Source organism: Esox lucius, chromosome 2, assembly GCF_011004845.1.
Source record: "Esox lucius isolate fEsoLuc1 chromosome 2, fEsoLuc1.pri, whole genome shotgun sequence".
Taxonomy (NCBI): domain Eukaryota; kingdom Metazoa; phylum Chordata; class Actinopteri; order Esociformes; family Esocidae; genus Esox; species Esox lucius.
In genome coordinates this window covers 31,299,680-31,312,795 of record NC_047570.1, presented here as the reverse complement: position 1 = coordinate 31,312,795, position 13,116 = coordinate 31,299,680, and the positions used below count along the sequence as shown (strand labels likewise).

General features: G+C 42.0%; 2 protein-coding genes across 3 annotated transcripts; one reads left to right on the top strand and one right to left on the bottom strand.

The window, feature by feature from the left end:
- Nucleotides 1-1,093: 1,093 nt before the first annotated feature.
- Nucleotides 1,094-4,835, bottom strand: LOC105014027 (proteasome subunit alpha 4). The gene is made up of 9 exons (NM_001303658.1): nucleotides 4,813-4,835; nucleotides 4,383-4,409; nucleotides 4,186-4,228; nucleotides 3,387-3,549; nucleotides 2,993-3,070; nucleotides 2,745-2,833; nucleotides 2,232-2,362; nucleotides 1,670-1,793; nucleotides 1,094-1,342 (listed from the first exon to the last, which is right to left on the bottom strand). Exons 2-9 carry the CDS (start codon nucleotides 4,383-4,385, stop codon nucleotides 1,188-1,190), a joined length of 786 nt encoding a protein of 261 aa, NP_001290587.1. The 5' UTR covers nucleotides 4,386-4,409; nucleotides 4,813-4,835; the 3' UTR covers nucleotides 1,094-1,187.
- A 390-nt stretch (nucleotides 4,836-5,225) lies between these two features.
- On the top strand, nucleotides 5,226-12,057 carry LOC105014034 (solute carrier family 25 member 44). Of its 2 annotated transcripts, none has more exons than XR_004576457.1 (4): nucleotides 5,226-5,751; nucleotides 6,336-7,008; nucleotides 9,808-9,930; nucleotides 10,290-10,379. XR_004576457.1 is itself a non-coding variant. In XM_010876002.4 (4 exons), exons 2-4 carry the CDS (start codon nucleotides 6,378-6,380, stop codon nucleotides 10,479-10,481), a joined length of 951 nt encoding a protein of 316 aa, XP_010874304.2. In that variant the 5' UTR covers nucleotides 5,227-5,751; nucleotides 6,336-6,377; the 3' UTR covers nucleotides 10,482-12,057. The 2 variants fall into 2 exon arrangements, 1 of the variants encoding a protein (XP_010874304.2); XM_010876002.4 differs by having other exon boundaries at nucleotides 5,227-5,751; nucleotides 9,803-9,930; nucleotides 10,290-12,057.
- The last annotated feature ends 1,059 nt before the right edge of the window (nucleotides 12,058-13,116 follow it).

Sequence of the window (13,116 nt, the reverse complement as noted above, 5' to 3'; positions counted from 1 at the left end):
TTCTCACGCTACTCTGGTTTTGCAATCCTTTCAGAAAGATGTTTCAAATCTTTGTAACCCGTCCTCAACCAAGTACCATCTCCACCAAATAGCAGACATGGAAAACAGAAGTGCATTCTTCTGTATGCTAACCGTTAGCCACCTTTTCTTCAAAAAACACTCCACATTAAACCCTGGTTACTTTTACCAGCAGTTTGAGTGACAATATCCTGTGGCTGATGGGCACCATGTCGCTTTACTTCAAGTTTCTCCTCCAAATTAAGGGTTTCAAATCGGTGCTCAAGTACGAAATTCACTTTTTTCATTTTCTCAGGTTATCTGGGTTTTGCAAAGCTAACAAGCTAGCTAAGACAATCTACCCTCCTCGCTCTTCTTGCCGACTAATGTAGGCGACAGACAGAGAGACAGCCAATCAGGTCTGTAGTACGAAATGACGCTGTAGTGGGGCTACCTGCTGTCAGCCCCTTAGCCAGGTAGCCCCACTTGGCATCAAATTTGTTAGATCTACATTGATGACACTAACATTCTGAGCATGCATATTAATATTTTCACACATACATTGCACTGTGAAAGAGGGGCTAGCCACACATTCACGCTTAGCCTATGGCCAACTACTGCAAACTTGTATCGGCAGAACACAGTCCGAAGCAGCAAGGTAGGGACCAATGAACATGAAATAAAATCCTAACACAAATTATATGCAATTCAGAAAGATGCTATATTCATAGATAATAAATTATAGGAAGTCATCTTCGAGAAATAAAAATCATTTTGTTGCAGTTCTTTCTGTTGACAATAGGTGGGGCTGTGCCCCATCTGCCCCAAATGACCAATCGCCCCTGGCCCTACTGAACGTCATGACACATTTATGTAGAACCTCTCCAAACATTTGGCGGAACTGGCTTTAATTGTTCCCATGTCTTGGCTCTGGGGGTTTGTGTGGTCTTTAAAGTATTCATGGGAAGTCCAAAACACAAGAGTAGCCTGTTCTCTGTACCTCCAGGAAGGGCCTGCTCAACCACAGCACAACCCACAAAAAGGAAAACAAGCCACCCAAAGCCAGGGACTATTGATAAGCATAATCATTACATTTTGTTTCAATAGTTTTATTAAAGAAAAAGACAGAAACAAGAGGCAAGCTGGGGACATCACAGGAATTTGAAGAACTATGAAACAGAAATTAGTGCTTATTTGTCCTTCTCTCTCTGTTCCTTCTCTTTCTTCTCCTTCTCCGCCTTGGCCTCTTCCGCCTCGTGTCGTTTGATCAGCTCGTCCACCTCTTTCTGTTTCAGCACCTTGATAAGGGTCTTCCCCTCTACTCGGGTCAGGGTGGCTATTTCCACTGTAAACATTTGAATATACGAGTCATACATCCAATGTTCACCAACCAGTTCAGACTGCTACACAGAATAACTGCTTAGTAACTATGTAGACACAGATCACAATATTCTACAGAATGTGTACGGCGCACGCCATTCCTGCACTGTTCTCTAGAATAGATGTAGACCCAATGTGTTATCCGAGTACCTACAAGTAATTTAAGTGACAACACAGTCGTACTCTGAACATAAGGGTATCTACAGTCTTACTCTCCATTCTCTGAGGCATGACAGATTTACTGGCTGTTCAGAATGGTGATGACAGGGTTAGATCCGTAGTTAGATGGTACCTTTCTCTGCCGAGAGTTTGCTGACGTCCATGGTCTTGTTCAACACTTTGACGGCCAACGCCAGGGCTGAAGACAGTGACATCTCTCCCTCTTTGAAATCCTGCTTCAACATGGATACTGCAGCCTGTGGAGAAAACCATACAACGCCACAAAGTCACCTCAATGAGGTAACTATGACCATTTTCGTCTATAGATGAATATTTGGTTAGGGTGCTACAAGCAAGAGTAACTGTATTGCCCCATCTATGGCGCAAACTGGCTGGTCCTCTGAACACACCAACCAGAGTCACACACTTCATGTTGCTACCACTGTCCCAAAAAAAGCTCCTGCCCTTGCAAATAACTACCACATAAAGTTCTCAGGGCAAGTGCCTGTGAAACCACTGAAATGCCACCCGTTCACAACGCTAACTGGGCTAACCATTTCATACCGGTTACACAAGGGATGAATTCTCAATTATGTCATAAAAGTACATTTTCAATTCCCTGTACTCTAGTGCCATCTACAGTGAGGTGTCAGACTTAGTTTTGACCCAGGTTTAAGGTTACTGCGACTATTTACCGCACTGTTGTTGCCGATGCAAGTAGCCTTCCACCCTCCGTAGTTTCCGCTGGGGTCGCTCTGGTACAGCTGGAAGCCGTAGTGTTTGTCCCAGCCCATGTACAGCAGAGACACTCCAAACGGCCTCTTCCCTGGAGACATAAAACACAAGTAATACACTTAAACCTGTTCAGACAACTGGCTTTGATTACTTCTTGTCACATGGCCCATTGGTCCAGTATGGTTTCAGCAGCTATGATGGAAGGTGGCAATGTCATGTTTCAGACGTAACACTCCCTGCTCAACACATATGCGTCTCAATGCCGGAGACCGTGGTTCGAAACCCGTCTCTACCCATCATCATTATGTCTCCTCTTCCCACGTCTCCCATTGATTACAACTGTCCATAAAAGCTTGAAAAACAATATAAAATGTATATAGAATTTAGTGAGTGCCCACACTAATAAATAAAAAGAAAAGTCTGGGCAATTTTTCAGTTCGTCAGGCGTTTGTGCCCTTTGTTTTGTAACTAACCTCCAAACTGTGTGTAGGCCTGCTTGATGTCACACAACGCTGTCACCAACTGCTCACATGGGATTGGCTCCTGGTACTGCAGTAGGTACCTGTGTAAATTAACACACATTGTCTGTCATATAAACGCACACAGAGATGTGCCTTGTTGGTCCTGAAACAATGCGAACATACACTGTAGATGGCCTTGCATAAGAATTTGTAAATATATGGTTACAGGTGGAGAGACAGGAAATTACTACCGAACTTACCTCTGAGCAATTAGCCTCAGCTCATTGGTTAGCACATTAGCATCGGAAGTGATTCCGGCAACACTGCAAGCCATGTCTCTGAAAATATAAAGGACATTACACTAAATCACAGAGCCATCCATTGGTACGATGTAGCGGCATGCCTGACCGCTATTAACTCAACTGAGTGTGAAAAAAAGCACAGCGGGATACATATTCATGTTTCCCAAAAGGAGTGCTGATCTTTAAGTTTAGTCTTTTTCGATCATGATGAATAAGATTACATGAGCAGGTTAGATCGGTCCTTGCATCATTCCTACTGTTGAAACCTCATCGCCCTTCTAAACATGCTCGTAGTAAAGTGACCCAAAAAAAAGCTGAAAAGGGAATCATCACTGGGAATGGGAAAACTCACTCATTAAGCTTGTAGATCTTCTCTGAGAAGAAAACCTCATCCAGCAGCTTATGGATATTCCGCCTCTCTGCTGCCAGCAGTACTCCATCATTGGCTAAAATCCCAAGACATGTGCCTGCATGGCCAATAGCCTCCATGGCATACTCTACCTGATATAAGCGGCCTGCAAAATAGAACTGGCATGTCTAAATACTAGCTGTACATATATCGGACTCTCAACCATTTCTCTTCATTACACTTCTTCTAGTGGCACTATGCCCAAATGTGTACAGCCAACACCTAGCGCTGTGCCTCAATTTTGGGATAAGAAATGCTGTTGTACTTTACCCGTTATTCCAATTGCTGAACTGAGAAGATTGTTTTTAAGTAAACTGCGACCTTTGTCATCACGCTGACTAACAGTAGCCACCACAGCCCTTTAGGAAAAGCATGTCACATTGAACAACAAAGGAGCTAATTGGCTGACACTGCAATTCCAAAATGAGGGATGTGACTACTGCTAAACACAAGGATAAAAACACTAATTCACCAAGACAATTTTACTCAATCTTTTCTTGGTAGTAGTTAGAATAATGGGATAAATAAGAGTACAACAGCATTCATTTATCACTTACACATTTCCAGCCATACATGGCGCAGGTCCCATGATGTACACATTAAAGCAAAGAGCTGGGCCAACTAGAAGGAAAATTATTGGAAAATGCATATGTATTTATGCAAAAGTCTCCAAAGAGAACACAACAAAATAATATTGTTTGGGATTTGATTCAACATGGACAGTAACTCGAGTTATACATACCTTCAGGTGAGAAAATGGTGGTCCGGGAATCATATCTACGAGACTACAAAGATGACATTTATAATTATTTAAGTTTTTCATGGAATATCCCAAGCCAAGAAAAGGTTGCAAGGTAGTCCATTATACAATTACAGTAGTACATTATATTACAGACGTTATAACTACATTACAGACTCTACAGTTGTTACAGTACTTACCATGACTCAGCCAGCCTGTTATAAAACCTGCAAAACAAAAATTTCCCCGATTAACGTACTGTAGGTAAACTCATAATATTGAATTTAGTAAGACCTAGAGCTACTAATATATACGGTATAAGACTTCACGAAGCAAGCTATATTGTACACTAAGCTCCATAATTTACATAATAAACAAATAACTACGTAAACATTTCTAGCTCAATTTAAGTACTTAGGAAAGGGGTAAATGACATCAGAAACATGCTAGCAAGCCAGCCATCTAGCTAGCTAACTACAAAGAAATAAGCTGACTTAAGGCAAACACCGTTCACGTAGCTTGTCAATTACAGTAACTAACGCGATATATAGCATATGCCCACAATTTTGTTACTGTAATAGAAAACATTTAAAAAGCAAACCACATAAGCCTAAAATATAGCTAGCTTGCCTGCAATAGTTTGTTGCTGACACACAGGGGAAGTAGACTTTAAACGCTCTCTGCAAAGAACCGGTCTACAAAAATATTGTAGCGCCATCTATCGTCATGGTGTGGCCTCTTGTTGGCCCCTGTTAGTCCCTCCTTGAACAAATGAGACGTATGTACAATTGAGACGTATATATTTGATATGTAATGATATGGCAGACATTAGAATTTTGGTAATCTGGGTGCATGGACATTGACAGTGATACTCTTAGGTACATTTCTATAATAATCAATGCAATTGAAGTAGTGAAAAGTGATTTGATGTCAACTGTGGTATGTGAACTCTTGTATTGGGTCTCAGCCAATCAGCAATCTGGATTCAAACCACGCAGTTTATATGAGCCCCGGTAAGATATCACATCATTTTTGCTTCTCAAATTACGTTGGTAATGTGTTTACAAGAGCAATAAGGCATCTAGGATGTTTGTGATATACTGCAAATATACCGTAGCTAAGCACTGTGTCCAGGCACTCTGCAATGGGTTGTACATATGAACAGTCTCAGGGGTTTGAACAGGCCCATCACCAGCAGAACCACACCCGAGACAGTGGGTTCCTCTTAAAAGGGTAATCAGGAAGGATCACAGAATGTAGTTTGTAGTTCCACGGCGCTGCCAATGCTAAAAAAAAATACGTCTTTCTACAATGTAGGTGAACTATCCCTTTAAGGAATAAGTTTGCTGACCTTTCACCTGTGGTGGTGTGTCAGTAACTTCGGTTTCTGATTGGATGGCTCACCGGCATGACATTGATGGGGAAGAAGGGACGCTAGTTTTTTTTGGCTTGCGAGATAAAATTGGATAATAAACTGGACAGACATTTCAGATTTTTTATTACTTTCTTCGCCTAGTGATTTAACGATGCTATCCAGAAGTTAATTTTGATATACATTTGCTCAAAGAGGTAAGTAAGGGTTTGCTTGTTTCAAATAATTAGCTAACCTGCTTTCTAGCTAACGTTAGCTAGTGACCAATCAACCGGCAGGCTATCTACCTAGCTTATTCGAAAGCTTTTTTTTTGTAATTAGCTGCAGTCCGACGTATTGTCACGACGTAGTATTCAGCATATACGTTGTAAAAATTACCAACTATTCCATTGTTATTTCAAGGGAGGTCGACTGGTCACTGGTTTTGACGTAGCTATGAAACCTTGTTAGTGCATAGCATATAGATATGAGCAGGCAGTTACTGTACATGGTCTCGTGATGTTTACACTAATGAGGATGACCTTTGATCCTTTCTAACGCGGCTGAGTTTAGACTTTACTCATTTCTCAAGGAGAAGTAGGAGATAATGAGTGACCCCACAACAAATCGCACCTTATATTTTTATTTAGTAGATTGTGAACCAATGTCATGGTCCAGTTAGAGCCTTCTATAATTCATTATTTGTCTATGCCCATTTAACACATTACCTGTACATTCAATACGTCTGTTGCCAACTTTCGACAAAACCGTTGGCCATATTGTTTGGTCTGTATTTTCCCAGGTTAGAGGCTGGTCTGATGAGGGCTTTTTCCAGAGACTCAGGATGCAGCAGAAGAGGAACATCCAGATCATTGAATGGGAGGACCTGGACAAAAAGAAGTTTTACTCCTTTGGGGTATTCATGACCATGACCATCAGGGTCACCGTCTACCCGGCCACCCTTATCCGAACCAGGCTGCAGGTGCAGAAAGGCAAGACGCTGTACAACGGGACCTTCGATGCGTTCCTCAAGATCCTCCGGAGCGAGGGTGTGCCGGGCCTGTACCGCGGCTTCGTGGTCAACACCTTCACCCTAATCTCTGGCCAGGCCTACATCACCACCTATGAGCTGGTTAGGAAATACGTCTCCAACTATTCCCAGGACAATACCGTCAAGTCTCTGGTGGCGGGGGGCTCTGCGTCTCTGGTCGCCCAAACCATCACTGTCCCCATCGATGTGATTTCTCAGCAGCTGATGATGCAGGGCCAAGGGGAGCACCTGACTCGTTTCCGGGTCAAGCTCAAAAAGGAGGCTGGTGGAAAGACAAAAATGGCTTTTGGCCAAACCAGGAATATTATCACTCAGATCTTTGTGTCCGACGGTTTCCGGGGCTTCTACAGGGGATATTTAGCCTCCCTCCTAACTTACATACCAAATAGCGCAGTTTGGTGGCCTTTTTATCACTTTTATGCAGGTAAAAAGGAGTGATTGTATACTAAGCTGTTATCCTTTAGCAGGCTGTTTCAGGGACAGATTAAACCTACAGCCATGTGAAAAAAGAAAGTACACCTACTGGAAAGTTTGCTTTTTTTTTTTTTTGCGCCATTCTGTTGTAGCTTTGGTTGTGTTTTGGATCATTGAGCTGATGCCAGATCCATGTTTGGTTCTGTTTCAGTTTTTGACAGATCTTCATTTCTGTGGAACAGTATGGAATTCATTGTTGACTCATTGTTTGAAGGTTAGCCAGGCCATGAGGCAGCAAAGCAGCCCCAAACCATAATGCCGCCGCCTACATGCTTTACAGTTGGAATGAAGTTCTTCTGTTCAAAAGTTGTTTTGTTTTCACCAAACATGGCATCTGGCTTTGCGGCCAAGCACATCCATCTTATCTGTCCAGAGCACATTGTTCTAGTAGTTTTGGTCTTTACCCAGGTGTTGTCTAGTAATGTCAGTTGTACACTGTTTAGGTCAGAGGCTTTTTGTGACCTTGTGAGACAAGTTTGTGCAGTCTCATTCTGACAGTTGAATCTTCCCCATTTGTAGATCATTTGTTGGAGAGAGGAATTATGTACTTTTAATTTATCGGAAATGGCTTTGTAACCCCTCCCAGACTCATGGGCATCAATCATCTTCTTAGGGCCTTGGATACAGTGGGGAGAACAAGTATTTGATACACTGCCGATTTTGCAGGTTTTCCTACTTACAAAGCATGTAGAGGTCTGTAATTTTTATCATAGGTACACTTCAAATATGAGAGACGGAATCTAAAACAAATATCCAGAAAATCACATTGTATGATTTTTAAGTAATTAAATAGCATTTTATTGCATGACATAAGTATTTGATCACCTACAAACCAGTAGGAATTCCAGCTCTCACAGAGCTGTTAGTTTTTCTTTAAGAAGACACCTGTCCACACACCTAATCACACAGACTTCAATCAATCCACAATGGCAAAGAACAGAGAGCTGTGTAAGGACATCAGGGATACAATTGTAGACCTACACAAGGCTGGGATGGGCTACAGGACAACAGGCAAGCAGCTTGGTGAGAAGGCAACAACTGTTGGCACAATTATTAGAAAATGGAAGAAGTTCAAGATGACGGTCAATCTCCCTCGGTCTGGGGCTCCGTGTAAGAGTTCACCTCAAGGGGCATCAGTGATCATGAGGAAGGTGAGGGATCAGCCCAGAATTACACGGCAGGACCTGGTCAATGACCTGAAGAGAGCTGGGACCACAGTCTCAAAGAAAACCATTAGTAACACACTACGCTGTCATGGATTAAAATCCTGCAGCGCACGCAAGGTCCCCCTGCTCAAGCCAGCGTATGTCCAGGACTGTCTGAAGTTTGCCAATGACCATCTGGATGATCCACAGGAGGAATGGGAGAAGGTCTTGTGGTCTGATGAGACAAAAATATAACTATTTGGTCTAAACTCCACTTGCTGTGTTTGGAGGAAGAAGAAGGATGAGTACAACCCCAAGAACACCATGCCAACCGTGAAGCATAGAGGTGGAAACATCATTCTTTGGGGATGCTTTTCTGCAAAGGGGACAGGACGACTGCACCATATTGAGGGGAGGATGGATGGGGCCATGTATCGCGAGATCTTGGCCAACAACCTCCTTCCCTAAGAGCATTGAAGATTGGTCGTGGCTGGGTTTTCCAGCATGACAACGACCCGAAACACACAGCCAGGGCAACTAAGGAGTGGCTCCGTAAGAAGCATCTCAAGGTCCTGGAGTGGCCTAGCCAGTTTCCAGACCTGAACCCAATAGAAAATCTTTGGAGGGAGCTGAAAGTCTGTATTGCCCAGCGACAGCCCCGAAACCTGAAGGATCTGGAGAAGGTCTGTATGGAGAGGTGGCCCAAAATCCCTGCTGCAGTGTGTGCAAACCTGGTCAAGAACTACAGGAAACATATGATCTCTGTAATTCCAAACAAAGGTTTCTGTACCAAATATTAAGTTCTGCTCTTCTGTTGTATCAAATACTTGTCATGCGATAAAATGCAAATTAATTACTTAAAAATCATACAATGTGATTTTCTGGATTTTATTCTGGATTTTTCTGATTTTTTTTTTTAGATTCCGTCACTCACAGTTGAATAGTACCTATGATAAAAATTACAGACCTCTACATGCTTTGTAAGTGGGAAAACCTGCAAAATCGGCAGTGTATCAAATACTTGTTCTCCCCACTGTATGTCCTCTGATCTTGGTATGATGTCATCACACACCCATATGGTTAAGTCCAAGTCAGACCTAGTGTGTAATCATTATGGAATGCTGGACCCTCCTAAGTAACACTCCAGTTGTTTTCTAATAATTTGCCCCTGTTTGGTTTATCTGATTCTGATTCTAGCAATTCTATGTGATGCTAAATGCATGGGTGTACAACATTTTTCTGTATGAGGAATTTGCCTTTATGGTTTTTGCAATTGCCTAAATAATTTCATAGTTTAATTTTATTTGTGTGATTTGTTAAATTGGGTTTTATTTTATCAATTAATATGGTTGTAACTTAGCTCCAATATCTGTGTCCAAATGTACAAAAATACTTTCCAGAGGGTGTACCTACATTTTCATGTGACTGTATTCCTGGGCAAATACACATAATTGAGCAAGCATTAAGTTGTTGTCCGAGCCCGAATCAGTGCCTGTACCATGGAGATTAATGATTGTTCTTCATTATAGCCTTTCTTATACAATCGAAGTCTACATACATTTTCTGTACGTACAATTTTAAAGGACCTCTGTTTCACAGAACAGCTATCCAAAATGGCCCCCAGTGACTGCCCCCATCTAGTACTGCAAGCCATGGCTGGTCCTCTGGCGGCTGCCACAGCATCTACGGTCACCAACCCAATGGATGTGGTCAGAGCTAGGGTGCAGGTATGGGTCATGTGACACATAAATAAATAAATAAAAGAGCGTACCAGTCCCACACGTTGTCATTTTCTAAACCACTTAGTCTATATAATTTAGTGGGAGACAAATGGGAGTGGGTCAGATTCTAAACCATTCTTATTCATGCGTGTACGAGAGTCAATGGCCGAGAGCGCTAGCCCAACTCAGGTCGCAAAATCAACATACCCTTGTCTTCGTCTTGTTTGCTATGAACTTGTGCAGTTGAGCTGCAGCCATGACCGGGAGTTGCTTACTGTCACCATGGCATCCGCTAATTGTGATCCAAATAAACAAACTGAGCCGTGAATGTACCCTCTTGTGACACCGGTCTGTGTGTGTGGCAGGTTGAAGGCCGGAGCTCCATCATCGAGACGTTCAAGCAGCTGCTGGCAGAGGAGGGATTCTGGGGGATGACCAAAGGGCTGTCCGCCCGCATTATATCCTCCATCCCCACCGCCATCGTCATGGTTTTGGGCTACGAGACCCTGAAGAGAGTGAGTTTGCGACCGGAGCTGGTCGACTCCAGACACTGGTAGAAGACATTTGCACCCGGTCACAAATCATTCCCTAGTCTATACACTCCATGAACTGCCTCTGGTGAGAGGATTTCACTGGTGTTACCGAAGAAGTAATAGCCACTAATGCCAACAACAACATTTACCATATCGGTATATCTAATCCCGGAATGTTGTATTGGTGGGACGAGGGCAGGTTTATAGGGATTGATTTCTGATTGAACATAAGTGTTGCTGGGGGCACATTTATGGCCCAGGGACAGAAATGGAACTGTGGTTAAAAAGCTCTCCCTGTTCCTATTGCTTAATGGCTTCCATGTCTTTGATCGTTCTGTTGGTTTGCCTTTTCAACTGCTGCTGTAAGTGTTGTAGTGGGGATTTTATCTAATGCGGTGAGGGAATGAAGAAACACTAGTTTGAGATTTCCCTGTTAGAATTTGTAATTAATGACTGTCAGCAACAGTGATACCCAATTTTAGCTACAAAACAACCAATCAGAGCTATTTTCCTCTACTGCTTTGACTTTGCACTTGACACAACCTTCGCCTACAGTCTTCCCGAAAGGACAGATCATAGCCACCTTGTCAACTCTGGCTGTAGACCCCCGGGGACCAGGCTAATCCCATACATAACGGAGGAGATGGGGGCACACTATTTAGCGTTATCGAGGCTGTGAAGGGCAGATTTGAATAATGAAATAATGATATGTGTAACTCTGGGTTGTTTTTGGGGCAGCCATTTAATTGATAATCTAAAATGACATGTTGTAAATGTTATTGTTGAACATTGTTCACCTTTTAATGTCTTCTCCTTCAAGCTCCAATGTTCGGTAGTTGGAACCTTGATATTTAGCAATGCAATTGTGGCGGTATTTAAAAAGTATTGCACTGAACAATCAGTTGTCCAATTGTGATTTGCTAACTGTATATGTTTTTAAATGTTAAGTAAATTACTTTCATTGATTTCAGGGCTGGTGCTGTGGGAGGCTAATGTTTTTAGTGTTTTTTTAATATTAAGTCTTGTGAGGAGTACATCGGGTGTAGAGAGAAAACATGCCCTTTTTGTATGAGTTTAATCTGTCATTTGTCCCAAGGGTGATTGTACATTCATTTTAATTTGTTCATATATTGTCTTAAATGAAAATAATCATTCTGGGGTCCCGTGTAGAACTGTTGTTAGAGCACAGTGCCTGCAACGCTGGGTTCTGGGTTTGCTTCCCACGGGTAGGGGGGGGTGGAAGTCCCTGTGGGGTACTCTAAGTCGCTCTGGGGTACTGCGCTGAATGATAGCCTGCTAAATAACACTGTAAATGTCAAATTATATATTTCTCTAGACAGTAGATTAACCAATGTTCATAAATGCCTTTTGGTTTATCTTATGTAAAGATAGTATTTTTCTGTGAATCATATATTATAGCTTCCCACTACAGAGGCATGTTTTGTAAATCCGTGCTCCCCTAGGGTAAAAAAAAAATGTGATGGTTTAAAAAAAAAAAGTACTTTTATTTCAAAAGGATTATGCAAAGCACATCAAATATGAAGACTTCAAAATACAACTGTACCAGAAAAATACAAATAAAATCCATTCAACACATGGATTGTTATCCCAAGTGTGTTCTGTCTGATGTCTGTACCATTTGAAACATTGCTGTGGTCATGTCAGAACTCAAATACGCTAGAACCCAGGTGGGAGGAAAAATACGGAGATAGGGAGGGACCACTTGAACAAATGCATGATTTGGGTTTCTGTTTTTTCCACTAACTTGTTCATTAGAACATACATTCTAGATTCCAGACGCAGCCTGCGTTGTTACGCAGTGCGAGAACACCTTTTGTAATTTGGCATAATCACATCGAATCGTTTACCAGGGTGGAATTCAACTGACACAAGTTATATGTGACCAGATTGTCAGGGGGCTATAAGCTTTTGCATCCGTAGACAACAAGACTAATATTAAGTGACTGTAGGATTGACCAGACTACATTTGTTACATTAGACAAATCTAACATTAGCAGCCCTTTAGGTTAGTTCTTTAGGAGTCCTTAGAAAAGGCTCCAGGGCTTTGAAAAGGTCCAGCTTGGGCTACTCCCTCTGGAAGCCCATTGTCCACTATAGAAGCAGACATTTTGGGGGAGGACAACTCGGTTCACGACATTGAATGGATAATATCTCCTTTACGTTTTTTATGTTTGGGGGGCCAAATAGTATGTCTATTTGGAGGTGACTATCTGACATCAGGTTATATGTCTTTGTTCCTAGATAGCAGGTGAGATGGATGGGTTTAATTAGGGACAGGTCAAGTTTTATTGGGGTGGGTGGGCTGGTCACAAATGGGGGAGGGAACTTATTTTTGCTCTAGTAAGGGTTGTGTTGGGGTAAATGAACATCCTAAGAAAGCTTTTTTGAAAAATAAATATACATTATATCTTCTCATCAACATTGGAAAAATAAATATACAGTATATCTTCTCATCAACATTGGCACGTATCCTCATTACCAAGAGACTACTTTATTAGAAAATGGTTAACAAATAATAGGCAATTGCTAAACCGTCCTTTTAATCTGTCTTTTCTACCTCCCAATGATGTTTTGATGGAACTGCAAGGTTCAACAAAGTGCTTAACCTAAGCATTGTCACAAACCCTGTGAAAGAGTC